This window comes from Lacerta agilis, chromosome 18 (assembly GCF_009819535.1).
Source record: "Lacerta agilis isolate rLacAgi1 chromosome 18, rLacAgi1.pri, whole genome shotgun sequence".
NCBI lineage: Eukaryota > Metazoa > Chordata > Lepidosauria > Squamata > Lacertidae > Lacerta > Lacerta agilis.
In genome coordinates, this window is record NC_046329.1 from 11,462,911 (window position 1) to 11,483,014 (window position 20,104).

The 20,104-nt window shown below is 51.5% G+C and overlaps 1 protein-coding gene across 1 annotated transcript in view; it reads right to left on the bottom strand.

Moving 5' to 3' along the window:
* The window catches only part of INSR (insulin receptor), a 48,137-nt gene extending 28,408 nt beyond the window's left edge, over window positions 1-19,729 (bottom strand). The window contains exons 1-2 of the mRNA XM_033136501.1: window positions 19,680-19,729; window positions 4,817-5,365 (exon numbers count right to left, since the gene is read on the bottom strand). Of these exons, the coding sequence (XP_032992392.1) occupies window positions 4,817-5,354 (538 nt within the window). The 5' untranslated portion in view covers window positions 5,355-5,365; window positions 19,680-19,729. The remainder of the gene's footprint in view (window positions 1-4,816; window positions 5,366-19,679) is intronic.
* Window positions 19,730-20,104: the final 375 nt, after the last annotated feature.

Sequence of the window (20,104 nt, forward strand, 5' to 3'; positions counted from 1 at the left end):
GGCTTTTCTTCTACTAGGAATTTTAGGTGGAGATACCAAAGGAGCAGAAACGATTATTTATGTATGCGATGACAGCAGCGTGGATACTACTGGCCCAGAGATGGAAAGAAGATAAAGTCCCGGCCAGAGACGAAAGGCTGAGAAAGACGATGGACTAGGCTGAAAGGGCGAAAATGAGAGGGGGGGGGGAATCAAAAACCAGGAAGATAGAAGCTTTAATAAGGAATGGGGGGTTACAATGTACTTAAGAGAACACTGTAAACAGCTAAAAACTTTGGCAGGATTTGAGTAACGCTTGCAGTGTATTAAAATTAAGGTAAAAATTGGACTAATTAAGAAAAATAGAGAAAATACGTGAGGCAGTTGAAAAAGCCTGAAAATGGTAATCATGGAAGGGGGGGGGTGTCTAAGGATTCAGGGAATTCTAAATGCTGCTGCTGGTGTTTAATGTTTGGGTTTAAATGTGCAGTGTAAAACTCAATAAAAAGTGATTATACGGAAAGAATTTTGCACCCGGCTATCGGCCACTTGCGACCGAGTGAAGATGTCCGGGCGCCATCAGGAGGTCATTGGATCTGGACCGTTTTCGCACACCTAAGACCCCATCCCGTAGAATTCTATCTGTTGTTACGTTTTCTCCGCACAATCGGAACAAATTTGAGGGACCAAGAGGCATTTCCTGTGCAGCCTGAGAAGGAGCAGCTCACAGCTGTGAAGAATACTCCTAGGTTACGAATGGTCCCTGTCACCATTAAGAATAATATGATCTCTTAACTACAAAACTGGGGAGGGGACCACAACCAAGGGAAAAAAGAAAGAGAGGTCGGAAGAGGCCAATATAGATGCGGACTGTCCCTGGATCGAGGGACTTGGTTTTAAAGTTCTCAGTTCTCAAACTTGCTCAAGGTTGTTACTTGGATACCAAACACAGCCAGTCCATCGTTTGCAAAATACAACTTTTGAACTGCCCGGCCCAAAAATGGCATCTAATTTCTAGACGTTCCGTTTTGGCGAGTGCAGCCTTGGTTTAAAGAGCCATTCCGCGCCCGGGTTATATATCTGAGTTTCGAACCCCGCCAGCCTGCAGGGCGCTCTGCGTGTTCTCAGAAGCCCCACCTTGCCTGTGTGGGCGAGGGAAACATTATCACTTGCTAGGGTGGGGAAAAAGCACGCGCTGCAACGGCCGGTTGCCAACTTCCACCAATAATAATAATAGATGCACCAACATCTGAAATAAATAAAGAAATAGCCTCCTTCCTTTTCTCACACCAGCAACAGGAAATATATTCCTTTCCTTTGCTTTCCTTGGAGCTTTAAAGAAATATCACACCCTTGAGAACGGGGCTGATTTAATCCAGAGCTATCTATAGGCCCAGTTTCCCGTGTCAAGAGGGGACGGGGTTATAGGGTGGGAGGGGGGAAGCAGATTGCAGTGAAGACCAGCTTATGATTTACAGGAATTCCCAGGATTTTTATTTTTATTTTTAAGTCGCAGGAAACTGTTGCTAAGGAACGTTCCCACCTAAGCAAACATTACAAGACGCTGTTTTTCCCACACACACCTCTGAACTTTGCCACCCTCTGAGAAGGCAAAGTCTCGGCAGCAAGGAAAGGAGTTCAAAATAAAAATAAAAAATTGAGGAAACGAGGCTGTTCCTGTAGGCAAAGAGCTTTCCTTGGGCTCCCCAATGCATTTCAAGCGTGCTTCGAGTTGCTTGGAGACCTTCGGGGAACGAGGGACCCACAACCCTAAGAAATGAATTCTAATTCTAATTATTATTATTAATAAGGATGATCAGGACAGTGGAGAGGACTTCAGGGCTCAGCCGTCTACGGTTCCCATTTCCTCCCCCCAAAACAACCCGCAATTCCTCGCTCGCTCCCTACAGCAGTTGCAAATCAGCAGCAGAGGAAAACTCAGGAAGAAATTGGGGGAAACCTGGGCCAGCCAGCGAGCCAAAACCGGGGCTGGAGTGGCCAGTTTTGGGAGCAGTAGTGGAAAGATGGGAGGCTGGAGGAAGAGATACAACTGCGAGGGAGCAGAAATGGAAAATACAGACGTGTTTGAGGGGGGGGGAACCCTCGTCTTGCCAGGATTCACGGCTGAGGCCTCAGCACCCGCCCACTCACGCCTGCCTTGTTTTGACTGCTGGATCAGAGAGAGGAGGAGAGATTAGCCGGGGCAGGAGATGGCAAACGGTTCTCTGCAGGGGGTTTGAGGCCCTGGAAGGAGGAGCACCCCTCAACTTTGGCATAAACAACCGTCTCGGCCTGCACCGCGAAGTCGCTGGATGCAAGCCAGGGGCCCAAAAGGAACACGCATAGAAAGAGCCGCCTGGATCAGGCCCGCAAGCAGGACCTGGGTGCAAGAGCACCTCCCTCCTCACCTATTGACCCATGAGAGTATTTGCATACTGCGGTGTCAAAGCAGGTTTTCGGCAATAAAAGCATAAAACCCTGCAACGAAAGCCATTAAGAGGTTAAAGACAGGCACCAATTCACTGTTGTGGAAGGAGATTCCTGCACGCAGGGGGTTGGGGGGTCCCTTCCGACTCTACAACCCTGTGGTTCTACAGCAGGCTGCATAGGCCTGGTGGAATGGAAAAGTTCTCAGCTGGCACAGAAGACTCCTGCTGAGCCTCTAGTGGCAGGGAGTTCCACAGGGTCGGCGGTGCTAAAGGCTTGGTTTCTTGCGATCCCCGGCAACTGGCATTCGGAGACGGCGGAGGGAGAACACAGCCACCGGGGCCACGGAGAGCTTTATTCCCTATCTTAATTTGCCCAACCGCCCCCTTTAAAGTCATTCATAAGAACATGAGAAGAGCTCTGTAGCACCCCCCCCCCCGGTTCAGCCTCCTGTCCTTCCAGGGAGCCACAAGATGCCCCCAGGGGAAGCCTTTGCAAGCAGGACCCGGCGCAACGGCAGCAACTTTCCCCCACTTGCAAGGATTCCCAGCAGAACCGGCACCTGCATTTTCTGCGGGGGGCGGGGACGGGACCTAGCCATGGGGTCTAATAGCCCCCCAGCAGCCTTATCCCCCTCCATGAATTTGTCTCATCCGTGCAAACATACAACAGCCGCTGTCTACGTAGCAAGCTCCTTCGAAATTTGGCAGTCAAAATATACACAAAGGAAGTTCGGCCGTGGCAGCAGTTTGTGGCGTTCAAAAAGCTTTTTCCTTACTCTCTCTCTCTGTGTGTTTGTGTGTGTATATATATATATCTCTCTCTCTCACCGGCTGCAAACGCTACCAGTCCAAATGTTTTGGGCTTGTAAAACAATTAAAGAAAAATAAAAAAGCGCAAGAACGCAGAACCTACAAGGAAGCTTTGGGCAGGTTAAGTAAACCGGAGAAGGAGCTTGGCCATCACAAAGCTTTTGTTGTCCCTTCTCTCCTAGCAAGCGAGACCCAAACATTGACAGGAGAGATTCCAAACAATGACAATTGGAAAGCAAACTACCAAAAAAAAAAAAAAAAAAAAAAAACCCTTTCCAGGCAGAATGCAGAAGTTAAGCAGCTACTGGAATTAAATCAAACACAAAGCCCCGGGGTTTGCTTCAGAAACTGAAGCACGCCAAAGTGGGGAAGGAAACCGGTTTTGGACTTTGGTTAGTCCACCTGCTGCCGTTTGGTACCCACGGATATTTCTGAGCGGGCTTCTGCGCTGCAGCGATGCTCAAAACAGAAACCCAAAACCAGCGCAGCCTCACAAAACGAGTTGCGACTTTCCAACAACGCCTGCCGCTGGAAGAGCAAACCTGCCCAGGGGTCTCACTGAAATGGGAGTCTTAAAAATCCCCACCACCACCGCTGGGTTTTGGCTAAACCACTGGGTTTTCATTTTGCAGTCATGCGAGGATGGCACTATGTCTATCGCTCTGTGAACTGCCAATTTCGGATTCATAACGTGCATTATTTGCACTGTTAATTCGAAAGCAAATAGGAGAGGGCGGGTCCCGCGGTACAGGCTGGGAGTCAGAGGTGGGGTCTTTGTGTCTGGGCCAGTTAAGGACCGCTGCCCTCGGCAAACACCGCGGACTCTGCCAAGCAGCAGAACTAAGAATTCCCAAACTTGGGCCTTCCAAGGAGCCCAAGGGGGTGAGGCTCACACGGCCCTTCCTCCTCCCCATTTCATCCACACAACAACCCTGTGAGGTAGGATAGGCTGAGCCCGTGGTTCCCAACGTGGAGCAATTTGATTTTTAAGGGGGCCAATTTGAGAATGAGTTACAGTCGTACCTTGGTTCTCGAACAGAGTGCGTTCCGGGAGTCCGTTAGACTTCCAGAACTGTTCGAAAGCCAAGGCGCGGCTTCCGGTTGGCTGCAGGAGCGCCGTGCAGCCAATCGGAAGCCGCAGCGGACATCTGGCTCCCGAAAATTTTTCAAAAACCGGAACACTCACGTCCACTTTTCGATCGTTCGGGAGCCGAAACGTACGAGTTCCAAGGCGTTCGGCAACCGAGGTACGTCTGTATCAACAAATGAATGGCCTTTTAGGCTTCCTCCATGTGAATAAGAAGAATTATATGTCACGGGAGGGGGGTGCCACCAGAATTTTAGAGATGCTTAAGTGGGGCATGGCCAAAAAAAGGGTTGGGAACCACTGGGCTAAATGGCGTTTCTCAAACTAGGGTTCCCAGTGGTTGGGCTACAAGACCCACCATCCCTGATGATGGGAGCTGTAGTCCAAAGACAGCTGGAGTCCCAAGTTTGGGAAACCCTGGATTACAGCAGAGGCCCACCCAGTGCAGAATCCTGTTCTCCCCAGCGCAAGAGCCCTCTCCCCCTCCTGCAGTTGCGGAGGCGTCCCTTACCTCTCTGGCAATGTTCGTGGCTCCAGCAGCGCTCGATGAAGATGCCGTTGATGACCGTCGGGGAGCAGACGCTCTTCCCCTTTGCCTTTCCGGGGCAGATGTCCCCGCACTCCTCGTCCCGCTTGTTGGCAACGATGTAGTTGTCCTCGACGGAGTCCACGATCCGGGACCAGTCAATGGTGGACAGGTAGCACAGCTCGGCGTTCTTCTCGATGCGCACGGCCCCCCGGGTGATGTTCATGAGGCTCGGGAGGCCCACCTCCTTCAGGTGGACCATCTCGAAGATGACCAAGGCGTAGTTGAAGAACAGCCGCGTCCCCCGGATGACCGTCAGGTTGGGGAAGAGCGTCTTGAGGCTCTCCAGGCCGTAGACCCGGAAGAGCAGCAGGTATTCGGTGACCATCGTGAGCTTGGGGAAGCTGAGGCCCCGGAAGTTCTCTGTTTTGGCCCCGAACATGAGCAGGATCTGCAGGTGGCCCTCGATCACGGTGCAGTTCTCGAGCTGGCGGAAGTTGGAAATGTCGTTCCGGATGTTCATACTCGGGCAAACTGGAAAGAGAACCGGGGGGGAGGGGGGAGAGCAACAAAAACGGTTAAAATAATATGCTGGGAGAGCTTTCCAGCTGCCAAACAGACACCTCTCCTCCCAACAGGCAGCGGCAACAGCTTGTAACTCAGTTTGTAACCACCTGGAGGTGTATGCCAGGGGACCTTGCCTGTTTTCACACACTAAGACAGGCATAGGCAAACCCGGCCCTCCAGATGTTTTTGGGACTACAATTCCCATCATCCCTGAACACTGGTCCTGTTAGCTAGGGATCATGGGAGTTGTAGTCCCAAAACACCTGGTGGGCCGAGTTTGCCTATGGCTGCACTAAGACCCCATCCTGTAGAATTCTATCCATGGCATTTTATTTGCACGATTGGACTGAATCTTAGGAACCAAAATGCTTTTTCCGTGCAGCCTGAGCAGAAGCAGCGAACGACGTTATAGCGAATTGTTGTCACTTGTCTTCGCTCCCCCCCCCCAATTGGGAAGAATATTCCTGCGTTATAAATGGTCTGTGTCCCCACTGAGAAAAAGGAGGTCAGACTAGGCCAATATATATGTGGGCTGTCCCTGGATCAAGTGACTTTCCTTCTTTCTGTTCTCAAAGCTCTCAACCTGGCTCAAGGTCGTCCTCTGAACTATAATAATTTAATAATAATTTATTATTTATATCCCGCCCATCTAGCCAGATGTTCCAACTGAGAATCAGCCAGTCAGCCCATCATTTGATAAACAAGACTTTAGAGCTGTCTTGCCCCCAAAATGGCAACTGGACATTCCGTTTTGGAGACTGTAACTCTGATTTAAGGAGCCGTTTGAAATCCGGTTAGAGTTTCTAACATGGCTGTAACTTCAAGCGCCGCGGGTTTGCAACTGATCCGAGTTCCACTCCAAGCAGAGACACTGAAATCAACAGGCCTACGTCAGTCAGAGGAGGAACGTAAGCTGGATACAACCCACTGCCTGTTTCTCCATCTCTGATACTACTTACAGGGTGTGGTGGCGGTGACAGTTTCTTTTTTGGAGGGGTGGTGTGTGCGAAAATAAGGAAAATCCAAAGGACAATTGCATTAAGAGGGCCTTTGGGTTTTATTTTCCAGCCACTCAGCCTCAAAGGGCAAACCCACAGCGTGTGAAAACCCCAAACCTCTCTTCCCCCACCCTTTGCCCTTTTGGGGGAGGGGGTTGCCCACCCCTTGCCTGGCCTCTATTTCACTTGGGCCAACCCAGAGGGCCACCACTTGAGACAGGAAGGGCCGGTCTTGGGAATCTGAACCCAGCCAGGCCAACTATCTGCCTCTGCCTCCCCCCCCACACCCCGAGCCCTTGGCCACGAAGACGCTCCGGTGTCATAATCTGATTTAGACATGCTAATCGGCATTGGATAACCAGAGGGCCGGGATTAATATCCCCTCCCAGCTGCGCGATTAGCTGCCGGCACATGAAAGTCTTCATCTCCGAAAGCCAATTTGGACGGCTCTGAAAGGGGATTTGAGCTAACACGACGACGGGCCACACTACCAGTGTTGGGAGGGAGCGGGTAGGTTGTATTTTATCCTGTTTATTACTGGATTTATGGCTCGCCTTTCTTCCCAAAGAAGCCCAGGGTAGGATCCTGCTAAACTGCACTCAGAATAGACCTGCTGAAATTAATGGGCCTGATTAGTTAGCCCGTGTCCTCCAATTTCAACGGGTTGGCGTTACTCATACAAAGCAGATAGGATGAAGAGGGCTAGGCGATATATCAATATTGTGATACCAGTTTCAGGATTTTTGGCAATGGTTCAAGGGTCATTTATACGTGTGCGCTGTGCAGAAGTCAAAATGCGGAGGAAACCGTGGAGCCAGCCGGCGCTTCTCCATCGCTCCATCCTCATTTCAGACATCGTGATGTATCAGTACAGTGGTACCTTGGTTCTCAAACTTAATCCGTTCCGGAAGTCTGTTCCAAAACCAAAGCGCGCTTTCCCACAGAAAGTAATGCAAAACGGATTGATCCGTTCCAGACTTTCGAAAACAACCCCTAAAACAGCAACTGAACATGAATTTTTACTATCTAACGAGACCATCAATCTGTAAAATGAAAGCGATAAACAATGTACTGCAGTCACACAATCAATCAATCAATCAATCAGTAGCTGAACTGGGTTCCGCACGGTCACAAAAACAAAAAAAAAGAGAGCCGCAAATACAAAAACGCAAAATAAACAGCAAAAACAGACAGAGCTCAGCGTAACACTCAAATTGGAAGCGTGGCACTCAAAACGGAGCATGTTTGGCTTCTGAAAAAAGTTCAGAAACTGGAACACTTACTTCCGGGTTTGCAGTGTTTGGGTTCCAAGTTAAAACAAAATTTAAAAAATTCCTTCCAGTAGCACCTTAGAGACCTTAGTTGTTCTCTAAGGTGCTACTGGAAGGATTTTTATTTTTTTTTAATTTTTTTTTGACTATGGCAGACCAGCACGGCTACCTACCTGTAACTGGGTTCCAAGTTGTTTTGAGTCCCAAGGCGTTTGAGAACCAAGGGACCACTATATATCACAACTGGGGGCATGTCACGACCTTCAAAACCAGATATCGCCCTGCCCTATCGATAAACGCCAAGCCTGTCTATTCCAAGGGGTCTTTCTTCTCTGAATATTACTATTCTTTGCCTGCGTTCCAATCCTGCCCTTTTGGCTGCACGTGTCCCAGAGGGAAGGAGAGCTAGGCCAGAGGTGGGGCTGGAGGCGGTGGAGGCCAGGCAACCCAATATCTGCAAAGGTCGCCAGTGCTTAACCCCCGACAAATGTCACCGCAAGGCATCCAGCTAGGCCACTTCCCTGCGTGTCATTTTGTAGGCGAGTGGCCGCGGCCTACGGCCATGTATTTGGAAATGCCTCGCCGGAACCCGCCCGCAAGTTCAGGGCGCTGAATGTTGCTGCAACCTGAGCCGGTGCTCATTCAGGAGCTGCTCAGGAAGCAGGGACCCAGAGGGGACGAATCCTGCGTTGGGGGGAGCTGGGGAGCAGAGTACCCTAGCCCTCCTCCTTGCCACTTCAGGCACACAGCTCAGCGGATCGCAAGGCCGCGCCTCCAGAGTTGCCTTCTCCCCGTGTAATTAAAACACGAAAGCTCCTTTTACGAGTAATCGTTTAAAGCCCATTAATCGCAAATAATAATAAAAAAATTAGCTGGCAGCGCTGCTGCGGAATCTGGAACAATATGGCTGCTCGACGGCATTCTTCTGGCAAGAGGTCCAGGCCGTCTTGTAAATCGTCAGTGGAATTTTTCACCTTCCCCTCTTTTTAAAGATGCAGAAAGAAATGTGGCGTCGATCTCGCGTCTTTATAAAGGCAACGCTGGAAAAGGGGCCCCTGGACGACTGTTTCCTCTTAAAAAGCAAAAAAAAAAATCAGCAGAGAGACAAAGGAAGTAAAATGTTTTGCTCCAAATACAGGCTAAAAATATTTATCATTTTAAGGATTCCTTCTGGGGCAAGTTTAACATATTGATTTAAACAGGTGTTTTCCATTTGGCGCAGAATCCGACCGGAAGCTTTCGGGAAGTCCGCAAACAGCTTTGCCTCACTTGTGCCACGGGGACTAACGTTCACAAGTAGACTGCCTCCGAGTCTGGAGGTTCATCTTCACTATCGCGACTAGGAGCCACTGACGGGCCTATCCTGCAGCGGATTAGACTAACTCCCCTTCCACAAGGGAGCTGGAGTTTTCTATGCCCTCTCCGACAGCAGAGCCATTGTGGCAAGCAGCCGTCACCCGCTGCGAACCTCCTCTTTTGATTAAGATATCCGAATCAACGGCCCTTGCAGCTCCCAGGCCCATCTAGCTCCCTGCCGTCTGCACTGACTGGCAGCAATGGCTCTCCAGGGTTTCGGGCATCACCTGGAGACGCTGTCACCTGGGAGCGACCCTGCGGCATTCTGAACGCGAAGCTGAGCTGATTTAAAAAGGAACGGAGTGAGCTGCCTTGTGCTGGTTTGGTCCATCTTGCACTTCACCCCCCAAGCTCCTCTTTGACCGGCTGCAAAAGTGGGTAACGGACCCTCAGGTGAGAACAGCCTTGCTGAGGAAAGGTCAAGGTGGCTCCCCCTGGCTCACCCCACGGCTGCCAACCAGATACCACCAGGGGCCCACAAACCCACCCATTTTGGGCCAGGGTGCAGTCCATGGGTATGTTCTGCCCCGCCAGCTGAAGACCCAGCCAGACTGGCCTTTTCCCGTTAAGAAGAAAAGATAGCTCAGGTGGCAGAGCCTGAAGCTCTCGATCTCAGGGTCGTGGGTTTGAGTCCCAAGCTCTCCTCACTTGTACAACACCCGTCCTCCCATTCTGGCCTTCCCCTCCATGAATTTGAGGCTCCAAAGGGAAGCCCCCCCAAGCGGTGCCTGAGCACAAGCTCCCCACATGTGCCTCCCAGCAACTGGTAGCCGGGGGGGGGGGGGAACATGAGCCACTGCGGCCAGTGGCCACTTTTCGGGACCTCTTGGAATGAGCTGCTCCTCCATCCACTGCTTGCAAATCCTCGAGGCCTTTCTTGCAATGCTCCTTAGTCCAAACAACTCAAAACTTGTTTGTCTTTCCTTTAAAGGGGGGTGGGGGAAGAAAACCAAAGTACTGGGGCTTTTCTTTTTTCCCTGCTGTTCCTGCGCAGAAGGTTAGACTTATTTGTTAACCTTGAAAGCCGCAAGTGCAAACCGTCTTGACAAACAAATCCTTGAGGGAAAATTTGCTTGCTCGAGATATTGCTCCGTTATCTGGCCAGCGAGTTGTTCGGCCAGAGGCACACACAGGTGCCACTCAAGGTCCCTCTCTCCTGGGCGGGCCAGGTGGCCACTCCGGCCTCTGGAAGAACCGGCCGGCCTTGAGTTCCGGTCCTCCACCATCTCCCCATCCCCAGAGAAAAATGTTCGGGGCGATTGCGGGGCAGCAGTGAGATCAAGTCTGCTGGACGGACGCACCTTTGTTGAGCCACGCAACCCAGTTCATTTGCTGAACTGCAGAACTGCAGAGCCGGAAGGGACCCCAAGGGGACATCTAGTCCACCCCCCTGCGAAGCAGGAATCACAGCGGATCACAAGTTTCACTGCACATACTGGGTAAGGCGGGTGTCTGCTAGAGCAGTGTTTTTCAACCTTTTTGGGGCAAAGGCACACTTGTTTCATGAAAAAAATCACGAGGCACACCACCATTAGAAAATGTTAAAAAATTTAACTCTGTGCCTATATTGACTATATATAAAGTAATTTTTCAGTTTTTCTCATGGCACACCAGGCAACATCTCGCGGCACACTAGTGTGCCACGGAACAGTGGTTGAAAAACACTGTGCTAGAGAGGCATTTATATCCTGGAACGGATGGCATAGCTCGGTGCTAGCTTTGCATGCTCAACACCTTCCGGTGGGGCTCCCGCACCCCCAGCCTAAGCAGAATCGGAACCTTCTCGGCACACACACCCAAACCCAAATTTTAAAGCAAAGCCCCCTCTGTGCAACGCACAAGTCCCAGAAACACAATGCAAAAAGAAAGAAAGAAAGAAAGAAAGAAAGAAAGAAAAGTTGCTTTCCAGCAGACGGTTGGGGTGTGTGTGTGAGAGAGCACCTTACATAAGCTCAGAAGGTAGCGTACCCTTGAGGCATTGAAAGAGCGAGGGCAATTCTGGAACGCAGCAAGAGTATGTTTGTAGTAAACAATCTGGATAACAAACCTTTAATGGCTCACGAGGGGCGGCCTCTGCACTTTGCATTTAAAGCAGTGCCGTGCCATTCTGATTTGCCACAGCTTCCCCCCACCCACCCATCGCCGGCGCCAAAAAATCCCAGGGACTGTAGTCTGTGCCATGCGAGTTGTCAAGAGACCCTCTCACAAGAAATGCAATTCTTAGCGCGCCGCAGTTGAACTCTGGAACTCGCTGCTGCAGGAGGCAGTGACGGCCGGCAACCTCTTTAAAAAAAGAGGTGCTACTGGAAAGAAATTTTTATTTTCTTTAAAAGAAGGTTAGGGCAAATTCACGGATGCTTCCAGATAGCACTCGCTGGCAGGTGCAGGAGGGGAGACTGTGCTCTTGGGCTCAAGCTCCGCTTGCAGGTTTCGCACACGCATCTGGCCGACCCCTGTGAAAACAGGAAGAGCCGCCGGCCTGATCCAGCAAGCTCTTCCTAGGTTCTTACGTGTGCCTTAAAGAGCCAACCCCTCTTCCCCACACAGGGAACTCGGGGAACTTTAACTCTGCGACGACGGGAACACGGGCCTCCTAATAACTACCGGCGCCCGCAACAAACTACAGTTCCCGGGATTCTCCCAGGGAAGCTGCAGCTGCCTTAAAGTGGTGTGAAACAGCCACAGCAGGCGCCGCAACTCTCCAGCGGCCTGATTTCGCCCCCAATGGCACTCTCTTGCCTTGCCTCCCGACGCGGGCGGATGCCAAGCAACTAAGGATGGGGCCTGAGCAAGAACGGAAGAGGAGACTAAGGAGACTCGATACTGCTGAAGCCGAGAGGTTCAGCGGCCCCAGGGGCTAGCTAGCCCTCTAAATGAAAGAAACTGGCGCAATCTTTTTGGCAGAAAGACTCTCCTCTGTTTGCCTAGTTATAGTTCGCCAGGAACGGTGCTTGGGCACATTCCCCCACCAGAGCCCCCAATATCTTAGTTATTATCGGGGGGGGGGGTAAGATGGGGAGGAGAGTGAGCCACCCACACCCTTTGGTTCCTTCCCCCATTAAATCGGCTTTTCTCAACCTGGTTACCTGACAGTGGGTTGATGGTAGCTGCAGTCCTATGCAGGTTGGTGAAAGTTGCATTAAATATTTGGGGGAAGCAGGCTGTCTAAAATACTATAAAAGAATGTATTTCTTGACGGTTGAGAAATGCAAGCGCTGCTTGAAATCAAGCTGCGATTTCTCCAAGAATGCTGCAGACAGGACAGATCCGACTAATTCTTCTCTCTCTCTCTTTACAAGAGTTCTCCAAAGGGCCTTAAAAAACAGAAACAAAACAAAACAAACTCAGTGGGAAAGCTTTATTGAATTGTACCCAGGTCTCCGTTTAAAGCCTCCACTTTTATAGTATTGTTAATGAGGCAGCGAAGGGCGTGTGGCTCTTTACACACTGGGTTGGTTTGAACTTGGAGTCCTGAGAGGGGAGTTCAGTGCTTCTTGCAGAGCATTCCTGTGTTTTGGGGCTCTGGGTAGACTTTGCCAGCTTGGTGCCCTCTCCTCCAGAGGTTTTAGACTAAAAAAAACCCCGGGGGGAGGGGGGAGGGCCTGCACTCCAGAGCGTCTGGAGGGCACCAGGTTGCCGAAGCCTGCTTTGGGAGGGGGGGTGAGCACACAGCTGTGGGAAGGACCTGACGTTGCGTAACAAGCCTTTCTTCACAACCATACGAGAAATATGTAAAATAACCAAGCAAGTATTAGAAATCACCCCAGGACTGGCCTTCCTGAACATCTTCCAAGACAATAATGCCCACTTACACCACAAAGAAGTCAGCAGCCAGAAACATCATAACCAGACACTGGAGAGACCTGTCAGGAATAAGCATGGACCAATGCTACCAAGTAGTATGGGAAACAGCCTTACTGGAAAAATTAACCAATGAGCTGAAACTGACATGGGGACAAATAGAAGAAGACGCCTTCATCACCCCGGTATGGCTCCCCTTTATCACACACACAGCCCAACAAGACAATGACAAAAATCCACCAACAGCATACTAATCAATATGGCTAACCTGATCCAAAACACCCACCCACCCCACTCACAGCCAGACCACAGAGGTCCACCGAACCCAGCACTGACTGGCAGCGAGGGTTCCCTGCGGGTTCAGGCAGGGGGTAATCCCAGCCCTATGCAGGGGGGCTGACCCTGGGACCTGCTAGGCATACAAAGCCCTGCTCCTTCCCTTAAATGCAAAGCAGGATTCCAGTCCTCATCGTCTCAATCGAGGGTGGATTTAAATAAAGATGCAAGAAGCTACCAATATTCTAACAAGCTCCATATTGCCCACACTGACGTGGCAGCGGCCCCGTGCGGAGACGCCACAGAGAACAGAACCTGGGGCCTTCTGTGTGCAAGAGGGCCGGCCGGCCTACCCCTGTTCATAGTCACTTTCTATTATTTCCAATTTTGCTCAACATTTCTGGGCAGCACTTTAAAAACAAGGACACACGCCCTGCCGTTTTGCACGGGCTGGCAGCCTGCTGCGCGCTCCTGCAGGTGGGAAGGCCTGAGCGGCAGAAGAGCAGCCTCGAAAACGGTAGCCTCGCGGTCTATTGGTGCAGCCCCAAGCCCCAGAACGCCGCTCCGTGTTTTGCATGAAATAACGCTTGCACAAACCCCTGGCAAGTGAGTGGCCGCTTCGACGCCCGCTTTTATATATAGCCAAAGGACGGATATATAGATGGGAGGAGCACAATTATACCCCTCTGTGTTCCAAATGCCACAGTCCAGAGAAGCCGTTTTGGGGACTGGTGCAGCGGGTGGTTTTGGGGGGGAGGGACAGTAGCGGTTCGGGACCCGTTTCAAAAAATGCTTGTGGGGAGGCCTGGAAGGTGGCGTGACCCAAACAGCCTCCGCTTAAACGTGGAGAAAACAGCAGCGTTCCTAGTTATCCCCCGGTTAAGCATTGCAATGCGCGATGTAAAAATTTAACTTGGATGCACGTAAACACGGCCGGCAGCTGGGTCAGAAGTCACTTGCTCCTGAGTAACCTCACTGTGTATGCACTCGCAGCTAATGGAGGAAACTCAAGGAACCGTCCCCCCCCCCATCTCTCATGTTCAAAGACCTGTTGTGATGTTGGGGGTGAAGCCCATTGCTCAGCGTCGGGCGGGGGAATGTTCCCCACTGGAAAGCAGCTGCTGCCAGCCAGTGTGTGGATGAAGACAGCTTTCACAAGTCTCCGTGTGTTCTGAGCTCCTTTGCATTCTGGCTATGTAGTCAAAGCTGGGGGAAACCAAAACTTCTTTTTCCTCTCTGCAAAGCCTCCCACTCTCACTTAAGGAACCAACTTTTGGGATCTAGAAACCACGGGGCTTCCCTACCCAAAAACATAAAGCAACAACCCTTATCTGGGGTAGGGGAAAAAACCCACCACCGACAACTAAAACAATCCTTAGTCCCGTCAAGAAGAATGAGAGTTTTGTTTTCCAACGCTTTCAAGGAACGCATTTCAGAAAATGGCTTAAGTCATGTCCGAGGTTGCCAAATGCATTTCTCACATCGACCGCCTCGTTTTTTTCTAACACACACACCGGGGGGGGGGGGGAGGGAACGGACCAAAGAATGTACAACTGGGAAAAAGAGAGAGAAGACTACATCAGGGGAAGAATGAAAACAGTGCAGCGTATAACGGCCACCTCCAGTTGTTATGGGGTGCTTGTTTGGCACTGCAATGCTTAACTGCTTCCAAACTGATTTTATTATTATTATTTTATCCCATCTTTCACCATAAGGTTCCAGGGAGGGGTTACTACAAAACTATGAAAACAGACCGAAATAAGGTTCCAATAAGTGTTTCTTTTCTTTTTTTAAAAAAAAAACCATCCCAAATGGTAGAAGGTTGTATTAAATTCGTCTCTTCCCCCACCCCAAAAATAATTCCGCCCTCCCAGCAGATGAAAGAAGAAGCCATTTCTCTCGGTGGACCAGCCTGCTTCCTGAAAGTGATGCCCGCCTCTGGGTTTCGCACGGCCAGAACCAGCCTGGCCTGAGAAGTTGAACATGCAAAATGGGCAGTGCCAGCCCCAGCAAATTGTGGGAGGGAAGTTGGGCAGGGAGGGCCCATGACCCAGAGTTTTACGGGCTGAGCAAACAGGCTGTTTCAGCTCGGAGCCTGAATGCATGGATGCATGCACAAAACTAGATTAAGAGAGATTTTCAGACTTGGTCACCTCTGGAGGAGAACCCCTTTCTGCCTCCTCCTGCTTCTCTGGAAACAAGAAGCAGAGACGATTGCCTGGCAGAATGTGCTGCCCGCGAAAGTCGGGGAGGAAGGCCGATGAGGAACGGAAGATAAAAGCGTGTTTCGTGGAAACGGGCCCGGGGAGGGGGGCACCGATGGTGGAGAGCAAACAGAGCGGCTGCTTCGTGTTTTGATTCTGGGATAATGGCAGCTGCTTGTATCAAGTGCACAGAGAGAGAGAGAGAGGGGCGGCAAATCATTGCTAATAGGCGAGAGACGGTTCCTATGCTAAGCGAGGAACTTTGGCCCGGAAATGGGAGAGTTCTGATAAGCCAGCTTCCAGGTGATTCATCTTGTCAACAGGTGTCTCTATTCCTGTTATTATTAAGCCAGCGCTCCCGGGGGGGGGGGGATAGGGACCCTCCCTCCAAATAAAAGCACCCACAGCCGGCATCGCTGTTTCTGGCCTGGTTCTAGGAACTCGACATAGCCAGGGTCTCTGCGACCAAAATACATCCCAAAACACATCACAACAAGTGATGAAACTGCCCAGGAGCCGGGAGGCACAGAGGGAGGGAGGGAGAACAGACTGGCCCCACATAGCTCAAACACAGCCCCAAATAACAGCCTACCCAACCTGTAGGTCAGCAGAGGCCCACTCCTGCGCTGCTCTCCACAGACTGTTTCTAATACTCTCTCTCTCTCCTAGACAATGAAACCCTTGCAGACCTGAGTATCTTACAGTTTAACAGGGAGCTCCTTCCCCCGAAATCTGGGAGCTACAGAGGAAACTCCATCTAGCTCAATACTGCCCGCACTGGCTGGCAGCAGCTCTCTCCAGGATTTCTGCCAGATATTTTCTCCTGAAATAATAATGACCATTGCCGGTGCTGAACCAACGTAAGTGCAATCAGCTGCGACATCGGGCCTCGGAGGGGCTCCCCGTGGCAGAAGGGGGGTGCGCCCCGCAGGACACGCCAACTGTTAGCAAAGCAAGGAGCATTGGGCCAGCCCCTCTCCTCCATTCCCTTCTCCCAGCTGCTCTGCCCCAGAGAGGTGGTCCTTTCCTTACAAACAAACACCAAGGTTCAAGTCCTCATGGGTCTGAACGAAGCTGCCTTGCTCTGCCGTGGGGAGCTAGGGAGCAGAATCGCCTCCCTCCTGCAAGCGGCTAGCCGAGTGGGTCCATCTATCTCAGCAATGTCTCCTACGCTGACCGACAGCAGCTGCCCAGGGGTTGGGGGGGGAGCTTTTTAGCCCTGCCCGGAGATGCCATCTGGAACAGAACCATAGCCCTGCCACCATCGCCCTGGCATGCCAACCGGGCCACGGAATCCAGTTTGGCACTTAATTACCGTTATCGATGGTCAGGATGGGTGGAGACGAGGCCTCCGGGAAGATAAGTGCGATCTGTTTATTATATTATCTCATGCTTATGGCTTTACCCCACGCCGGCTTTCATGCTCGCCGCCTCTTCCGCCTTGTTATGGTTTTAGTGCAATACAGCTTTTCCTTGTAATGTTTTCGATTTTATTCATTTGTCTCCACGTCCCGCGTGACGCCTTAAAAAGAGAAACGTGGGAACGGTCTTCCCTCTGACATTCAGAGGTATCGGCCAACGATCTTACACTTCCAATGACTTTTCTTTTTGCACCCAAGCTCTCCTCGCCTCCATCCTTATTCCAGACATCGTGATCTATTGGTCGGTCGCGATGTTAAGCTGGTGACATGTCGCAGATATCGCCCTGCTCTACTAACGGCTTATGAAACCTAAACTATGTTTTGTGCTATTTTATTTCGGCTGAATGCCTTTCCATCATCTCGTACAACTGCTTCAATGCTTTTGGATGCTAAGCGATGTACAGAGGCTTTTGATAACTAACTAAAGGAAGTGTGCATGCACACGAAAGCTCATACCAAGAACAAACTCAGTTGGTCTCTAAGGTGCTACTGGAAAGAATTTTCTATTTTGTTTCGACTAAAGGAAGCTTACTTTGTGAAGCATATACTGTAAAAATCTCTAGGCAAATAACAAGTCTCATGTCCAAATGCAGGAAAGAATAATTCTAGAGGTGTGCTCTCCATTCATCTATTATTATTATTATTTCTACTATTATCAGTTTTGTTAAAGCTTATTAATCAACGCCCTCCAGACAGGTACAAAAGTCATAACTACCACAAAAAGAGGGGGCATAATCCCAAACGGCTCCTTTCCAATCACCTGGAACTATTAGGATTAATTCTAATTCTACTAGTTACTAGCTACCATAACGGGTGTTGCAAACCTACACACGCAGTGACCCAGAAGCAAACCCCACTGAACCAGTGGATTCTGAGCAGACCACACTTTGAGGCTGCTACTACCAATTCTAGTTATGCAGATACTAGAATAACGCCCACCACTAACGTGCCACCGTAATACTGTTTATATCAATAAAATAAACTCTCGACAAGCCAAAAACACGAATCATGGCCACTCCTATTACGGGGAGAGAGAAAAGCATCAGCCCCAGAGGTCTCTCCTCTCCACGTGCCCTCTACTATTATAATTGAGGCTACTCCCAGTAATACTACCATTAGTAAATGCAGAGCAATCACCCCAGCGGCCTCTTCTCTAGGCACACCCTGTCATTAGGATTCAAATCTTCTGCTACTACGTATTGGCGCTACCGAAAAATCACCAGAGGACTTCGGTTGTGATTTAAATCTACTACTCTTATTTGTTAGTTAATTGATTTCTGTACCACGTCTCAGAGGAGCCGAGAACTTAAACAGAGCGTTGCCAGGATACACAGTTAAGTATATATATAAAAAAGTTACATTAATACAAAGTTACGAACAGAATAAATAAAAAGAGGAGTTAGACTTGCCCAAGGTGGGCTGCCCACAGCTGTGCCCTCGTCACTCTCCAAACTCATTTCCAGGGGTCCAAAGGGTGGGGGGGGGAAAATGTCCACAACTGCTCCCCCAAGATCTTGGTTACCGGCCCGCCGAGATGACCCCAGTCTCCTAAACTGGTAGCGCTTCCGTTAATAAATGCATTGCAATCGAGCCTCCTTCTGCCATTCCAATTTACGTGTCGGCTACAACCCTATTGCTGGAGCTGTCCAGAATATTGCAACTGCCCTCGAAATCTCCCCTATGTACATACACACCCTCAACTGGGTCTTCAACCTGGCACCTGAGGCCTCCCTTGAAAGCATCCCCTTCCATTGCAACTCGTGCCAGGATGCAACTCTGACCGTTACGTTAAATTTACCGTAAGTCTTCCACTACCGCCAAACGCATGGCAGCCACACAGATGGGCACCACCCACAACAACACCCCAGTCTTGAACGGTTTACCCCCTTTCCAAGGACGATTTAAGTCTAGTCGAGCCGGTAGAGAGAGGTAGGGCCGCGGGTTCGAGCCCCACGTTGGGCAAAAGCTCGCAAGGGGTTGGGCCAAATGACATTTTGTTCCAACTCTGCAAATTCTAGGATTCGACCAAGCGGGTTGCTAAACGCCTTGAAAACACTCCTGAGCGCAACTCCAAGTGTTGAAATCACTCCGTCCCCCAATGCAACCCCTACCATCACGATTAACCCCAGGGGCCTCCCCACCAGGCAGGACTCCCCACGACTACAGTGGGGGGCACCCCAGAGGCCTCCTCCCCTCCCCACGCGCCCTCCGGCAACTGCGGCCAGATGTTGGGAGCCCCACCCCCAGAGGCCTCCAATCCGCTGCAAGGCACCTGGGCTTGGCTTCTGCAGCCCACTTTGGGCCCCTGGAGGTCCGCTATGGGGCAGAGGTACAAGGCGAGGGGGGGGCCACGTCCAGGAAGCAAGGCGAGGGGTTTTAAGAGCCCCCCAATGGGGAGCTGGGCTGCAAAAAGCCAAGGCCGGGTTTTCTCCTCCTGACACCTGCAATGAAGGGCCCACCCCAGAAAGGGGTCTCCAGGAGCCCCCTTACTGACCCCCCCATTCACCCCCCCTCCCTAACTCTTCTGGCTCCTAATACGCCCCTATTAACTTGCCAGGCTCCCTGCCCTTCCTCGCCCCATTCACCCCCCCTCCCGACCCTTTGTTACCCAACTGGATGTTGCCCCCCATTAACACCCCCCACATACCTACCCACCACAGTAACCCCCTCCCTGTGGCCCCTACCCCTCATTCACCCCCCCATTCACCCCTCGATTCCCTCCTGCCCATTCACCCCCAATTCCTCCCCCCTCTCTCTACCCCGTTCACCCCCCACCCACCTCGGTTTTCTCCCACCCCCTATTCCCCCCCATATCCCCCCACCTGAGGATTCCTTCGATTACCGTTACCCGCCACCCCATACCCCCCGTCATAACCCCCCTCACTTGTATTCCTCCCCCCACCCTTCGCCCCCCCCCCTATATTCTCCCCTCATATTCCCGTCTCCCCACTCACTCTCTGCTTGGGCCCCTCCGGCCAAGGCGAGGAGGGCGAAGGCGGCGAAGGCGAAGGCGAAGGAGGCGAGGAGTCCCGGAGCGAGAGGAGGGGGCCCGGCCTGAGGAGGAGCCCCCCGCCGCCCGGGAAGAGGCATGGTGGCGGGGCCCCGAGAACGAGCGGGCGAGCGAGCGGAGAGGGCGGCGAGGAGGAGGACCGGGCCTCCCTCACGGGCGACGGCGAAGGGCGAGGGGCGAAGGCGACGCGGCGGCGGCGGAGGCGGCAGGCTGCTCCTCCTCCTCCTCCTCCTGAGGTAAAAAAGAGGCCGCGTCCCAGGCCCAGGCAGGCAGGCAGGCAGGCAAGCAGGCCCGCCTCCTCCGCCGCCTCCTCCTCCGCCGCCAGGCCCACGAGACCAGCACTCGGTAAACAAGCCTCCGCCTCCTCCC